Genomic DNA, 16,856 nt, shown 5'->3' with positions numbered 1-16,856 from the left:
TTTACCAAAGGGGAAAGGGAGGTGGGGGGAGGGCTAAATTAGGAGGTTGGGATTAACAGATACAGACTACTGTGTATAAAACAGATAAACAAGGACCTACTGTATAGTACAGGGAACTCTACTCAATATTTTGTAATAACCTATTAGGGAAAAGAATCTGAAAAAGAATAGATATATGTATGAACGAATCACTGTGCTGTACACCTGAAACTAACATGATATTGTAAATCAACTATACTTCAACAGTAACAAAAAAAGAAAGAAGAGCTGCCAAGAATTAACCTGCCTTTCTAAGAATGAAGAAAGGAATTATGACAGACTGGTTGTGGTGCAGAGACAGATTAACCAGTCCATGGAATGAGTGCAAGAAACAGACTGATGTGTATACAGAAGCTTGACAGAGGACCAACGTGGAACTAGGAACCAGTGGGAAATATAGATCCCTTCTTCACACCACACCCCCGCCCCCCCAAAAAACTCCAGGTAGACAAGAAGCCCAAATGTGAGAAAGCAATGCTAAAACGTTTACAAGAAATTCAGATAATCTTTAGTCCTTTGTGGTACGAGAAGGATCTCTCAAATATTCAAGTATCATACACATTCAGGAGAAAAAGGACAAATTCAACACTATTCAAATCAAAAAGCAATCTTCATACAACAAAATAAAACAGTTAAATTCAAGCCACCGTGTTAGAGATTCTTTGTGTGTAAATAACTGTCTGAAGAGAAATTAACGATTAAAAAAAAAGCAGGGCTTCCGTGGTGGCGCAGTGGTTGAGAGTCCGCCTGCCGATGCAGGGGACGCGGGTTCGTGCCCCGGTCCGGGAGGATCCCACGTGCCGCGGAGCGGCTGGGCCCGTGAGCCGTGGCCGCTGAGCCTGCGCGTCCGGAGCCTGTGCTCCGCAACGGGAGAGGCCACAACAGTGAGGGGCCCGAGTACCGGAAAAAAAAAACAAAACGTAATGTCCCAATTTTTTAAAAAAAGAAGGCTATGAAAAGACAATTCATAGAAGAGGAAACTGGATTGGTAATTCACACATGACAAGATGCTCATCCTTACTAATTAGAGTATTGTATCTTAAAGCCACACGAAATGCCACCTGGCACCTGTATGACTACACCACTTAGGACGCCCCTTGGCCCCTGGATCTGCGCGGATGTGGAGTGACAGGCCACTATAGACGGCTGGAGGACGTGGACACCAGATCATCATTTTGGAGAGCAATCTGCCAGCATTCCAAAAAGCTGCAGGTGAGTTTTCTCTGAAGGTCTAATAATTTCTCTTCTAGAAAACCTCTATGTATAAACGGAGACCTATGTGTGACTCGCTCATGGATTCCAGGGGTGAAAAACCAGAACGACCTAAGTGTCCATTCGTTAAGAAATGGATCCATAAGTGAGCTAACAACACATATGTCATCAGGGATAAATCTTAAACACATGATGTTGAGTGGAAAACTACACTCGGACTATGGTACCATCTACACCAAAGGTGCAAACAAACAAGCCAATACTAGGTATTATGCGTAAATACCTGCCGAGCTAGGAAGAGCGTGAAGGCAGAACTATGGATAACAAGCCCCCCGTCAGGGTGCAGTGACCCAACAAGTACTGATCGGGTCACCGGGACGAAAGACCTCCCTCCGTGCATGACTCACCTTGGACGCCAGTTCCCGGAGCCACTCCTCTCCCACGAGGGGCTCTTCTGGGGGCCCAGTTCGGGGGTCCCAGCCAGGTCCTGATCACTGGAGTCTTCCTGGTCTGTGGCCCACTTGTCTTTGGACTTCGTGCTGTCGTGCTGGGAATCCAGGGACACGATGTCCGAGGGGGAACTCATCACTCCCGAGTCCTCTGTCGTGTCCTCTGAGGCAAAGCAGCTGCCAACAGACACAGTCTCCTCGGCCTCCGATGGCAGTGGCGGGACCCCGTCCACACCGCAGGGACCGCCGGGCCCCAGGGGCAGGCTCACTGGACGAGACACACAAGGGCAGGTCAGGCAACGCTCCAGCGAGTTCCCCGCTGCCTGACTCATCTGAAATCTGGAATTTGGGGTGTGAGGGAGGACCCCCTGAAACACACCACTTCCCTCTAGACACACTTTAACTTGGAAGGCGTTAACGTGCATGTGTGATTGAGAGCGACATTTTCCCTAAACAATCAGCATATTTTGAACTAACCTTTGGAATCGTTATCCTCTATGTGACTACGGGCAAACAACATTTAAAACTTCAGACTAACGACAGGATGCATGCAATCGTTTCTAGTCTGACCCTTGGTTTAACAGAAGTTGTCTGAAGATGAGTTCTTTGGAGAAACTAGGGGTTTTCAAAACAGAAGCAAACTTTGCAAAAACTCATCTGGTTCGGGAACTTCTAACTTCCCAGGAACATGTACGATTTGGCTTTAAATATTAATGGCAGTCATTTCATTGTCAGCATCTGGCTTTCTCTTTCTCTTTACACGTGAGGGTAAGATCTGGTGTAAGTAAGAGATGCTCGTAGAAGAGAACCCACAAGTAAAATGTAAAGGAATGAGAACCAAAGAGTTCTTGCTTGCGGTGACCGTCCCCGAGCACTGAGTGTGGTTTAGGGCAGTAGACGGGGAAAATAAGACGCACCGAGTTGTAACTTACTGCGGAGCCCCGAGTTCCTTCCACCAGAGTCTAACTGTGATGACGGGGCGCTGCAGCCGCGCGTCCCATCTGTCCAGCCGTCCCGAGGGACGGTAGGTGTCAGGAGAGGGTGGGTACCGGTTTTCCCCTTCCTGAGCTTTGAGGCTGAAAGCGCCATGCTTAGAGAAGAATCCCCCTAATACTGAGGTGGCAGGACAGGAATATAGAACTCTGGACCCGCCTCAGACCAGAGGTGTTTTTTTAAATTGAATGGAGATATAGATTTTAAACCTCGAGGCATATGATCTAAGCACTGCTTACGGTCATTCAGGAAATAAGGGCTGTGCTGTGCTGTACTTTCAGTGTGTTTTGCTCCAAAAGCGATCCCTTCAATAAGTCAATTGCTGCATGTCTAAAATGAATGAAGGCTACACACATGCCGAGTGCAAACTCCACAGACCCACGCCCTGACAGACAAGTGACATCATAACACCGTCAATACACACTCAACACCGTCAATATTTTAACTAGACAGCAGACTAGAGACACAGAATTAACAAAACCAAAAGAGCACGAGGAGAAAATCCCTGGAGGTGTTGGTTTCTTGGTGATCCCAAACAGTAAAATAAAAGAACAAGATAAAAAAAAAAAAAAAAACCCAGACATTTCACAAAAGAGCTCACAAATAAAGGTCAGAAACAAGGGAGGAATTGTTTAGAGAAGCGAAGGCACAGGGCAATGTGTCTGAATGCAGTGAATGCTCTGAACAATGACCTCTTTCTTCTAGCTTTCTTCCTGGCTTTTGTTGCAAGACTCTTAATTAGAGGGCAAATCCGGAGAAGAAACACCGCCTATGGATTAATACCACCCAAGCCTTTTCTGCCCTGGGCCTGCACACCTCGGATGTCGTGTGCTGGCTACTCTGTCCACACAGCCAGCGACTCTGCCGGAGACGTCACTCCTGGACGCTCCTGCCAACTGCAGAGAGGGCGGGAGGGAGGGAGGATGGAAGGATGCTCAGAGCAGCCCGCGGGTCCGCCAGCTAGTAAGAGAGGTGAGCTCGTGCTAAGGCTCAAGCCTCCTGCGAACCACTTCCGAGAGCGCTGTCGAGCCCGGCACGGATCTGAGGATGGGAATGGAGAACCCCGTGAGGCTCTGTACCCGGGTCAGTGTCAGATTGTGAGTTTTCAGGCCGTTTCTGATTCCGCAGTCTGCGCTGTCAGCCTGAGACTCTCTTGCTTGGAATCAGACCTCCCCATCTGCTCCCTCATTATCTTTTCTCTTTTCCACTGGTTCCTGTTATTAACCTCATGAACCATAACATGTTTTGACAATTTCTGTTTGAGATGATGGAGAAGGAGGCTGCTTCTTCTTTATTGATTCTAAACAGAAGCCTAAGACACAAAAGGAAACCTTGGAGCTGCTTGGCCTGAGGTCCTGTCCTGCAGATCCTCCTGTGCAGCCCACTTTCTAGCCTCACTCGGCCCCTGAGGGTTTCCACCAAGCCGGTGGTCCAGGGACCCTGCCTGAATCCCACAGCCCGGTCCAATTTCTACTCAGAACTTTGAACAACCCTTTCCCCTTTCTGTAAAATAAGCATGACATCCCTTCTAGATCTAGAATTCTATCCTTCTTTGAAATTCCAAATCCAAAGAGAGGATGTAAACATTTTTGACAGTTGACTGATTGACTAATTAGGAATCTTAAAAGAAAAGAAGCATGGCCTTTTTTTCCTCTCTGCTATTTTGCGTCACCCCTGAGAGTAAGTCGCTCTTTTTGAGTTGATTAATGCATTGGCAAGTTTGCTCTTCTCTTAAGGCGTAAACAACATTTCTGAACTAAAGAGTTATTATTGCGGGATTTTTGCAAATGTGGAAAAACACAATTTGTCTTTAGCAGATGCCAAACACAAATTCACGATTACATTCTCTTCCAAATGAATAGCCACAGAGCCCGAGTCCAGAATATTAACACGTCCATTGTTCTCCACCTGAATTACATAATCCCATGGCTCAAACGCCATTACAGCTCAACGAGAGCAAAAATTCTGGAGCTCAGGCGTAAAGCAGAAAGAAGAAGAAGAAAGTGCTAACTTAAGGCTACTAATTCCTCAGGTTGAACACAATCATTTCAGTTTGGCGTGAGTTCCACGGAGTTTTTCTTTTACAAAGTCACCAAAGAAAATTTCTAACACCAAATGTAAATCTCTTCTGGGTGTTTTGGTAATGGATTCATTTTTATTAGTTTATTAAATGCAAATGAAAGACTTTGTACGATACGATAGTTTATTTGCTGGTCATTATGAAGGGAGATTTGTCGAGAGTCAGTTTCTCCAGGCTTATCCGCCCAGAGGAAATGTCTCCTCGAAAGACTAACCTCTTTCTCATCTCGTGAAGCCTACGGTTCACAAGCCAACGAGCCATGCTCACGTCCTCCATCTCAACCCACCTTGGCTTAGTTCCCTTTGGTCTATGCACTGGGAATAAAGGCGAAAGTAAGGTAGCCACAGGTAAGGCGCTTCTGAACTGACAAGATGCATGTCAGTAAATTTTGTTGTATGCACCCCTCCTACCTCTTAACTGACACCTGAACCTTTCCACTCACGAGTTCAATTGGTTACCACAGATGCCATTTCATCGTCATTATTAACATTTAAAATAAATCTGTTCCATCATTTTACAAAATGTAATAAAGGAATCTGAACATGATAGTATTCAATGTATTGATGTCCAGAACCCTGCATGACGAAAGGAACGAGAAAGTTCTCCTTTGAACAGGCAGCGTTCTAGAACACGGCTCTTCTTTCTTGAAATTATTACCCACCCCCCGACGCCGTGGACTCTCATCTCGTCCTAACTGAACGTACTTTGTGCTTGAGAGCTTTTCTACTGATTAAATCTCTTGGTATAAAAAATATATATAAATTAAAATTTAATTTTTCTTTTCTCTCACCATAACCAGTGTTAACTTTTTTTCTATACGAGAAGTTATCATCGTGATAATGAATAGGAAAGATCCAAGAAAGTTTGCGTAAGTATTTTAGAAAGGTTGACATTTCTTAAACAAAAAGGTAAAATGTCATTAGCCATGCATCTCACAATGAGTATTATGAGATCCTAAGTATTAACTGACAACTGGATTATAAGGTCTGCTCGCCTCAGGGAACCGCATCCAAGTGAAATTCCTGATGGCTGGGGGCTATGTCCGTCTTTTTCAAGGAGGGGAGACAGGCATTCAGCAAAGGGGAGCTGGGGGGACCCCTGCACGGGTGCTGCCCACCTGTGAGCTCTCAGGCACCTTGGTTCTAGGAAAGAATACACGTGGACACATAGCATCTGGATGTAGATCCCCTTGGAAAGTCTTGTGGTCTCCCAGGGGAACACATCCCCGGGTTAAACCCACCCACACAGGACAGGTGAGTCAGTTCATGGGTGGGAGGGGAACACAGGGAGCCTGCCACAGGGAGACAGACGTGGGGGCATCCTCCTACCTAGAGGAGACAGAAAGTGGCCACTGACATGGGTCCTGAAACAAGCACGGCGGGATCAAAAGATGGGCAAAAGCACAGATACACAGGCTGAACAGGAAACGGCACGTGCTGCCGAGTGGCTGGGCTGTAGGATGTCTCCTGTGCTGTGTGTGACTGTGTCAGCACGTGCACGCGTCAGGAGGAGGCGGGGTGGGAGGCTGGGCTCACAACTGCTCTTCGGGAGAGCCTCCGTCACCAGCATTGTGGGCTTCTGCCCTGACTGGTGGCTCCAGTCCTGGCCACCTTCTTTCCCTGTTATTGAGTCTTTAGTTACCGTTTCCTCAAAGTGAAGTTTATATATTTATTCCTCTTCAAAATGACAGTCTCTTTAGCTGGGAGGGCACCATTTAACATTTTATATTTGGAAAAGAATATTAAAAAATAATGTACATATATATGTATGTATGTATAACTGAATCACTTTGCTGTATAGCAGAAGTGAACACAACATTATAAATCAACTATACTTCAATGAAAAAGAAACTTAGTATATAAAAAAATCCACATTTTACATTAATGCTCTTGTCCAAAAGCCCCACAGACCTGGGATCCTCAAAGATACTGCAGGATGAAGATAGCACTGTAGCCAGTTCACGACAGAGAAGTACCATAGACCTGAATACACAGTTTATGTTTTTCAAGAAGGCAGGATAATAAAGACCTCGAAAGCATTTATGGATCTAAAATAGACCTGAATTCTTTTAAGAGCCAAGTAATGTACTCTTGGCCTCAATCAATCTCTCTTTCTCCAAAGCCTGAACCATAACCCTAATCCTAGAATCCTAACGTGCCTGTTAGAGACACAGAGAAAATCCCAGTTTCACCCGTGTGGAGACAAAGCCTGCTCTCCGCTTGCTTGTTCTTTGAAAACATATATAGAAAACAGCTGCTACGTCTGTCTGTCTGCACTGCTCCCTCCCTGTTTGCGCTGCGTGAGTTCCTCCTTCCGGTAGCTAACCTAGTTCTCAACAGCTGGGCGAGTCTAACTGCCCCCTCACTACTCCTGGCCACGGGGCATGGATGCGAGATGTGGGTCATGGACGTGACCCAAACCTGGTCAGTTGGAACCGTGGTCCAAAGATGGGCACGTGTCCTAAGCTGGACCAATCAAGGCCTTTCTCGGGGCCTCCTGGCCAGAGATACCGGGCAGGTGGTCTCCTTGGGCTGAAATCCATGGAGTGGGAGGGGTCCTGGATAAATGACAGTCATCTGGACCAGCGCGTGGAGTGGGCTTGTCCACAGGCAGAGAGGAGCACAGACCTAAGACAGTGCCTGGGTTTGGGGACCCCACCATGTCCGTAATAAGGATACATCTCTTAAAATTCCCAGGTATGGGGCTTCCCTGGTGGCGCAGTGGTTGAGAATCCGCCTGCCAATGCAGGAGACACGGGTTCGTGCCCTGGTCCGGGAAGATCCCACATGCCGCGGAGCAACTAAGCCCGTGAGCCATGGCCGCTAGGCCTGCGCGTCCGGAGCCTGTGCTCCGCAATGGGAGAGGCCACAACAGTGAGAGGCCCGCGTACCGCAAAAAAAAAAAAAAAAATTCCCAGGTATGTGAGCGCGCGCACACACACACACACACACACACACACACACACAAATCCCACAAAACCCATTTGTTTGTAACTCGTTCAATACATGTCTCTTGGAATTAGATAGTCTTGTCTAACAAATGTCTGAATTGCCCTGATTTCTGCATGAAGTACACACACACACACAGAGTTTCATATTATGGTGTTTCCATTACAGGAATTTGTATTTTAAAAAAATATATTAAATGTGACAGCTGCATATCATGTTTCCCTTTCCTGGATTTATCTTCCATTATTCAGATTACACATTTGAGTAATTCTATTTTTGGAATAATCTAGTTTAGGATCTAGTTGACTCTCTAAGCCCTCTTGTGTCTTCACAAGGCTGTCTGCATTTAATCCTTCACTATCGGTACGGCTAAAATGAAGTCAGATTCAGATCAAAATCTTTCTTCCTCAAGATGGAATTCTCAGCACCACTGTTGTCTGGCATCCCGCCTCACAGATGAGGACCCAAACGCTAGCATGACTCTTTCCAACTATAAATAACCTTATCTCTGGAAGCTTTATCCACGGATATCAAAAATCTCACCAAAACGTGTCCAATTTTGTATGTCTCTAAGGATGTGTATTCATTTCCAAGAACTTCTGGAAGTGCTTTTTTTCATGTGTTTTTCAATGCTAGCTTGCTCTTGTTTTATATATGTTAATAATCTGTTAAAATTTTCTGAAGCAATAACAACAAATATTTAAAGTTCTGCTCTATGGCCTAAATTAGCTCTACTTCCTCTGGAGTTAGTTTCTCTGATCAGTTTGTTGTCCTTCCTCCACACACTGAAAGAAAATTTTGTCTAGTGATTCTTGACTGTGCTAAATGATGGCGTCAGTAATGTCAGGAACTAGGTTTCTTTTGTACATGTGACCATCACTGTTGACTCAGGAGACAGCAGAAGGCCTTACGGCAGACTGGACTGAGCGGATTCCCACAGGGCAGAGAGGAAAGCTGCTTTCTGGGGAAGACTGCACCTGGATGCGGTGGCCACTTTCTCTCGGCAGCCACGATGCTGACTTTGGTTGACGGTTCTTAGACTCAGTTCCGCCATATTGAAACTGAAGTTTCATACGATTTTCATGTGCCTATTTTCTTTAGCAAATAGCTAAAAGAATTCCTCCTCCACGCTGATGTCATGGCTTTAAGAGTAGCCTAAGATACTAGACCACTGGCTAACAACGATCAGATATACAGTTCAACATCAATATTTGAAACCATATCACGGTAGTTGGGTTTCTGATATTCTGCAATGTCCAAATAACTCCTTAATTATCCAGTGTCCTCTGCAGTATGAAAATAATTATTCCTATTTTGCAAATTATAAAAGAAGTCCCAGCCGACAAATGATTTCATCTATCCCTGATAGTACGTGTTACAGAAACATACTTTGCCAGGCCCACAAACAGGACAAGTCTATTTTAAAAATCACACAAAAACATGTCCTAAGCAAAAGTCAAATCGAGCTTCTTGCACCAAGAAAATGTGAAATGAGTCTTGCTGAGAATACCTACGTTTAAATTTTTCTACGCCAGAAGATTTTCTTCCGTGTCCTCTGGAACAAATCTTGGTTCCATTTGTCCAGAGATTTCAATATATTCTAAAATATTTTTGAGAAAAAGATCCAGCCCCGGGCTTCCCTGGTGGCGCAGTGGTTGAGAGTCCGCCTGCCGATGCAGGGGACGCGGGTTCGTGCCCCGGTCCGGGAAGATCCCACGTGCCGCGGAGCGGCTGGGCCCGTGAGCCGTGGCCGCTGGGCCTGCGCGTCCGGAGCCTGTGCTCCGCAACGGGAGAGGCCACAACAGTGAGAGGCCCGCGTACCGCAAAAAAAAAAAAAAAAAAAAAAGAAAGATCCAGCCCTCTCTTACATACATATTTCTGGGGCCTCACCTCTGGGGGTCAGGATGGTAGTTTCTGTTGTCAGGAACAAAGCTGATGCTTCAGTTCGCTTCATCAAAATAGAAACCCTGGCTCCAGGTTGTCTAGTATATTAAAGCATGGGAACTGTATTTAATCAACAGCTCAGAAAAGGTGACGTTCAGGGACTTGCGAAGTTACTAAATTGAATGAACTATGATTCAGGTCTGGCATGCAGTACAGGTGAACCACATGCCTTCTGAGACAGGCAATCCAGGAAAAATATCCTCTGCTCCTCTGCTAGATTCTCTCAAGTTCTATCCCTTTATCATTAGAACAAAGTACGTGGCCCACTTTTGCTTAGTTTTCTGTAATGCACTGTTCAGCCATTGCTACTGACCTGAAACTGACATGAAAATGACCAAATGTAGAACTGCTATTGGAGATAGCATAGTACTCAGTGTCTTTTATAAAAGCATCCACTTTAATTTGTCCTAAAATTTAGATCTTCCCCCCACCCCCACCCCCCGGGCTTTTGATGAAATGAATGCCTGCTATTTGGCTGAGTGTCTGCCCACCTCGCTTTTTTTGCCTTGGTGCCCGGGAAGGTCAGAAACAAAGTCAGTCTTTATTAGGACTTTCGCATGGATTCTACCCCCGCACATCCATCCTGCTCTTCCTATGACAATTATCTCTAAGCTCTCTTGGTGTTTCTTCTTAACCACTTTAGGAAATAAGGATTTTTAAAATAGGATATATATACGTTATACACACATATAATTATATAATATAAAATAGACAATATATTTTTATTATTTTGAGTTATTTAAAATAAGAAGTATTGGGGAGGTGGCCGAGATGCTGGACTCCAAAGACCCTGCGTTCACCTCTCCCCCAGGCACACCAAAACTGCCGTCGCCGATAGAGCAAGTGTTGGTGAGAGCAACGTGCAGACCAGCAGAAGAAATTTTCCACAACTAAAGATACAAAGAAGGCACCACAATGAGACGGGCACAAGGGGTGGGGAGGTAGTAAAGTCAGAACCCACACCCCTGGGTTGGCGACTCACCAATGGGAAGAATATCACAGCTCAAAGATGGCGGGGAGGTCCGAGCCCCACACCGGGCTCCCCAGCCCAGGGGGTCCTGCACCCAGACAACCACCGGAATCTCTGGCTCTGTGACGACGGCTTGTCCAGTGACCCCTCTCCCCGGGGAGTTTCTGATTCAGTGGTTCGGGCTTGGGGCTGAGAACGGCATTTCTCCCGTGTTGCCGGGTGACGCTGAAGCCGCCGGTACAGGTCTACACTGGGGGAAGCCCTTCCCTGAACACCTCGCCGGGGCTGCCCGGCCCGCTGAGGACAATCTGCACTAAAGCCTGCGTGTCACCCCATCCTCCTCAGACCAAAGCCCCTTCATTGCTTTGCTCCAAAGACGGCGACTTCTCCAACAAGGGCCCTGGAGTTACTGAACAGACTACTTTTCAAAACAGACACGCAGTTCCTGCATTTTGAGTGTTCTTCTCTTTCTAAGCTGTTAGACTCTACTCTCTGTCTCAATGCCCTTCCCGTGTCTCCCGTTTCGTGGCAAGGCACCACAGGATGCCCTCGGCAGAGTTAAACGTGACACCTTCCTCAAGACAGCAGAGCAAACATAACTACTTGTGGAAATTGTATTAGAACAGTTTCAGAAAGGCAGAGTGTGCAAGTGACACAAAACATCCCAGATGGTTGTAAGATTCGCCCAAGATGAGAAGGAAGGGGCTAGCTTTGGGGGCGGGGGAGCGGGCGGGACTGCCGGTGTCCTGTTTTGAGGCAGGAGGCATCTCGCACGCACAGCACAAGGAGGTGGGGTCTGGAGGTGCTGGGGAACACAGACACAAGGCAGCAACGAGACCCACGGGTCGCTGTGTCCAAAGGCTGTCACAGAGCTAGTGGGAGGCACCTCCAAAAGTCAGCTGGGGGGCAGAGGCGCTCGCAATGACGGAGCAAAGGTCTGAGTCTACAGGGCTGTGGTCCCTGCATCTGCACGTCTGCCCCACACCTCAGCCCTGCCAGCTTAGCCGGACGATGCGGTTATTGTTTGCCTCATTAATTACTTGTATAAGTTGCCTGATGTCTGGGACCGATTGAATAGCATAGATGTGAAGATGCTGTCTTCAAAATGTCACCTGGGTCTGGACTAATGTAGCAAGTGTATTTTTATTTATGTATTAATTAATTTATTTTTAGTTTTATTTATTATTGAAGTATAGTTGATTTACAATGTTGTGTTAGTTCTGGGTGTACAGCAAAGTCATTCAGTCATACCTATGTGTACACATATCTATGTATATCTATATATTCTTTTCCATATTATTTTCCGTTATGGCTTAATGCAGGGTACTGAGTGTCGGTTCCTGTGCTATATAGCAGGCCCCTGCTGGTTATCTGTTTCAGACACAGTAGGGTGTATCTGTTAATCCCATATGCCTAACTTATCCCTTACCCTCACCCTTCCTTTTTGGTAACCGTAAGTTTGTTTTCCATGCCTGTGCGTCTGTTTCTGTTTTGTAAATATGTTCATTTGTATCATTTTCTTCAGGTTCCACCTGTAAGTGATATCATATGATATTTGTTTTTCTCTGACTTTCTTCACTTAGCACAATAGCCTCTATAGAGGTCCATCCATGTTGCTGCAGAGGGCATTATTTCATTCTTCTTAATGGCTGAGTAATATTCCATTGCATATATGTACCACATCTTCTTTATCCATTCGTCTGTCGATGGACATTTAGGTTGCTTGCATGTCCTGGCTATTGTAAACAGTGCTGCAATAAACGTTGTGGTGCGTGACTCCTCTCGAACTATGGTTTTCTCAGGGAAGATGCCCAATAGTGGGATTGCTGGATCATATGGTAGCTCTATCTTTAGTTTACTAAGGAACCTCCATACTGTTCTCCATAGCGGCTGTACCAACATTTTTAAATATTGAAGAGACTCTAATAGGTGCTGGTTCCAAGAAACACTCTGTATAAGAATTTTAGAAATCATAAACTGCTAATATGCCAGCAAAAGTTGAGTAAGGAAAAGCCAAGTGACTAAGAACAATGCTGGTGTACTGTACTCCTCTGGACACTTACACACACATGTAGCAGAACTGCCACCTCACAGCCACTCAGACACAGTACAGGGCAGTGAGCGTACAGATAGTGACAAGTGACACCGTGATTTCCCCCCCGAGCCTCCTCGCCAGAGCCCCACCTGCCTTGGAAATGGCACCGTCTCGTAACGACAGTGAGATCAGCGTCAGAACCCGTCATTTTAGGAAACCTGTACAGAATTGTTTCCAGCCTTGTCCACAGCCAACAGACTATAGCCAGTAAATGAAACCTTTCACACGCAGGCCATCTGTCTAACTCACAATTACAGTGGCCCCCAAATAATTTGGCTTTATGGGCCAGAAAGCATTCGCCTCAGCAAAACCTGCCAGTACCCAGAATAACCTCATAGGAGATGCTGGGCTCTAGCCTCAGTTTTCCTCACCTCCAAGCTGGGGGCTGCCCCCTGGGAAGTAAAGCACCCCATCTCCACTCCTAGAAGCACCTCCACACCCTTCTCTTCCAGCCCACTCGGTCTTGGAGACGTCCCCCCAAACAGCTGCACTTTACCCGAGTTTTTCTCCTGGGATTCTTTTGAGTTTTAAAATAAAGTTTCTTTTCTTTGTCTTTAGTATAGCAAGTCCGGAAAACACAGGCAATGGTTAGGAACTCATCACTCAGCCCCAGGACTCCTTGTCCTTATGTTTTAGAAGCTTTCAGGATAAATGTAAAACAAAACTTCTCAAATGTGGGGAGCGAATCACACGCACACTCCACTGTCTCGCCTGTGTCCTCATCTTGTGCTTTTTGCACAATTCTTCTCCTATATCTTTGCACCAACTTAAACCATTAGGGGGCTGATTCGACCGTGGCCTTGAGAAAAGTAGTCCCTACAGGCTTTGACTTCCTCACTTGTAAACGGGGCTGAGAACCTCGTCATCCCTTATACGAGGAGCCACCAGGAGACTGCATGCGGCTCAAGTCTGAGGACAGGCCTGGCACACACTCAAGCCACAGCAGATGTAGCTCTCATGATGAGGTTGTGTTATGCTGACCCGTCGGCAGTCTCCAGGCAGATGTAATCACTCACGGGCGTGGTCTCTCCAAAGCTGGCAGGTCTAAGAACAGCCTCCATCGCATAGGGCTTTCAGCAAGTGCAGCTGAAGACTCTCCCCGAGGATGGCATGTCTCCCAGCCCCAGGCCCAGATGTGCAGGAGGACTGAGGGGGTCCCCGACAAGGGGGCTCCCAGAAGGAACACTCAGGAAGCAGAGGATGTGGAAATCATTTGCTGATCAAAAAAGCTGCTGGGGGTGGAGGGGTGGGAGGACTGGGGCGGTGGGAGGGGGCGCGGTCACTGATCCAGCCAAATGGTCCCCAGGTGCCCCTGCGTCAGGCTCAGTGGCACCAGCTGCCTGGGGTCCCCGTTTGGAACTTCTCTCTTCTCTGAGTGATGAGACCATGGGGAGGGCCCGCCCTTGGTGTCTCGGTGCCTAAGTGGAGGGCAGGACACCGGCCCTCGCAGCTGACAGGTGAAGGCGTTCCTGAGATTTTAGCAGGGCATTTTAGCGTGTCTGAGCCCACACTCTAACATCCCCTTTGGCCCGTTTCCCTCCTCATTGGTTCGCGGGTTTCCCGATGACAGGTTTCCCTGAGGTGTCAAACAGATCCTCCTCAGCGCATCTTCCGGGCTGACCCTCTCTGGGATTGGTGAAAAGCGGAGAGCTAATTCTTTTCTCCGTAAGGCACAAGTCCATCCAGCCTTTTCATCCCTCCAGACCGGGTGACTCTGTTCTGCTGGCGCCGGGCACATATTAGGTGATCAGTACCTGCGTCTTCTGAATGCTGTCCGCCACTAGGCTGAGACAGACACGTTTACAGGATAGCTTGAAGGATCTATGTTCCACCAGGGCTAAACAGTGAAGAGGACTGAAATCGTCCTGATTTTATGAAAAGCTTCATTACTTTTCTCATGCTCTGAAACTGTTCTGAAAAGTAAAACACACATTTGGCAACTGCCTGATCCATTACTTTAAGTCTGTGCAAGTAGCTTTCCCAGCGAGCAGCTCTGCTGGCTGGATACAACTGCACCAGCACAGCCAGTGTAGACGCCTGGAGCCGCTCGCCCTGGCTGTCTTTCTGCTTGAGTGCCCCTGTGCCCGTGAGAAGGGGTGAACACTGGTGTGAGGGCACCGCTGCCTCTCTGATGCCTCCTTGAGCCCTCGCTTTGGAATCCCGAGTCACAGAGAGACCGAGGGGCAAAGGCTTAAGTCAGAGCCCCGGTGTCCAGGCCCCAGGGCTGCCTGCCGAGACTCAGAGGGAGGCTTCCGGTTAGCTCAGTGGTTACTACACCACCGTCACAGCTGGTGGCACTGGGCAGCCATGCCGAGAGCCTCCACTCCACTAGGCCAGTGTGAGACCGGCTCAAGTGAACCCAGATGACACCACAGCCTGTTTACTTCTGGGTTTCAGCACCACATGGAAACATGATCTTTCGCCTGTCAGCTTCAGGCACAGCTCAGCACGTCCTGGGAGGCAGCCCCGAGCCTGGCCAGCACCGGGGCCTCCGTCCCGGGGAGGTGGGGCTGTGGTGTCCTGGCTCGGCCATCCTGAGGGGCCCAGGCCCAGTCTTACCTCCTAGGGAGCCCTGCATGCCAGTGGAGAGCTGTGGGCACACGCAGAAGCCACCCCGGTGCTGTTCTCACCCACCACCGTCTGCCCAGGCCGCGAGCCACCCAGCAGCTGCTTAAAGACAGGTGGAGAGGATGTGCCCACCTGCAGAGCCCCCTGACAGGGCATGGCTCACACACGAGCTGTGGAAGGGCACGCTGCAAGAAGCCTCAGAAAAGCTCTTGCACAGCACAGGAAGCCACTGACAAAATGAAAAGACAACCTACCGAATGGGAGAAGGTATTTGCGAATGATATGACCGATGAGGGATTAACGTCCAACATGTATAAACAGCTCATACAACTCAATGTCAGAAAAACCAAACAACCCGATGAAAAAATGGGCAGAGAACCCGAATAGACATTTTTCCAAAGAGGAAATGTAGCTGGCCAAGAGGCACACGAAAAGATGTTCAACATCGTCCGTCATCAGAGAAATGCAAATTAAAACCACAGTGAGACATCACCTCACACCTGTCAGAACGGCCATCAGCAAAAAGAACACAAATAACAAACGTTGGCCAGGCTGTGGGGAAAAGGAAACCCTCACACACTGTTGGTGGGAATGTAAATTGGTGCAGCCACTGTGGGAAACAGCGTGGAGGTTCCTCAAAAAAAAAAAAAACTAAACATAGAACTACCATATGACCCAGCAATTTCACTCCTGGGTGGATATCTGAAAGAAACAGAAACACTAATTTGAAAAGATACACGCACTCCAATGTTCATTGCAGCACCATTCACAATAGCCAAGACATGGAAACAACCTAAATGTCCATCAACAGATGAATGGATTAAAAAAAAGATGTGGTACATATAGACAATGGAATACCACACAGCCATAAAAGAGAGTGAAATTTTGCCATTTGCAGCAACATGGATGGATTTAGAGGGCATTATGCTTAGTGAAATAAGTCAGACAGAGAAAGACAAATACTGTATGATATCATTTATAAGTGAAATCTAAAAATTACAACAAACTAGTGAATATAACATAAGAGAAGCAGACTCACAGATACAGAGAACAAACTAGTGGTTACCAGTGGGGAGAGGGGAGGGTCCGGCTAGGGGAGGGGAGTGGGAGGTACAAACTATTGGGTGTAAGACAGGCTACAAGGATGTGTTGTACAACGCGGGGAATATAGCCAATATTTTGTAATAACTGTAAATGGACAGTAACCTTTAAAAACTGTGCAAAAATAAAAAAGTGAAAAAAATAAGTCTCTTCAAAGACAGTTTGCGTAGTCATTTAATAGCCTAAGACAAAGGAGGGAGAGCCCTGCATTTGTGTGAGCACATGAAGAAGAAAATTAAACCCTTAACTTGAGGTTTATGTGACAACAGAATCTTTACACTTTTTCTTTTTAACTTTTCCTTTAAAAAAGAAAAAGCCTACTTACTGATTCAGACAGTTGAAGAAGCCCTGCAGAGGCTGATCAAAACGTGTCAAAGCCAAGCACAGGGGCTGCCAGGCCTTAGAGCAGAGCCTGGGCCTTCTGCCAGGAAAGCCTGCAGCCCAGTCTGTAACCTCC

At 47.0% G+C, this 16,856-nt stretch overlaps 1 protein-coding gene across 16 annotated transcripts in view; it reads right to left on the bottom strand.

Moving 5' to 3' along the window:
* The window catches only part of COBL (cordon-bleu WH2 repeat protein), a 261,943-nt gene that overhangs the window by 40,652 nt on the left and 204,435 nt on the right, over positions 1 to 16,856 (bottom strand). For all 16 annotated transcript variants that reach the window (XM_067042940.1, XM_067042950.1, XM_067042951.1 and 13 more), the window contains one exon: positions 1,659 to 1,968. In XM_067042940.1, coding sequence (XP_066899041.1) covers positions 1,659 to 1,968 — 310 coding nt within the window. The remainder of the gene's footprint in view (positions 1 to 1,658; positions 1,969 to 16,856) is intronic.

This window comes from Kogia breviceps, chromosome 9, assembly GCF_026419965.1.
Source record: "Kogia breviceps isolate mKogBre1 chromosome 9, mKogBre1 haplotype 1, whole genome shotgun sequence".
Lineage (NCBI taxonomy): Eukaryota > Metazoa > Chordata > Mammalia > Artiodactyla > Physeteridae > Kogia > Kogia breviceps.
Note: the sequence above shows the minus strand (reverse complement) of the source record. Positions and strands in the feature narration are given on the sequence as shown.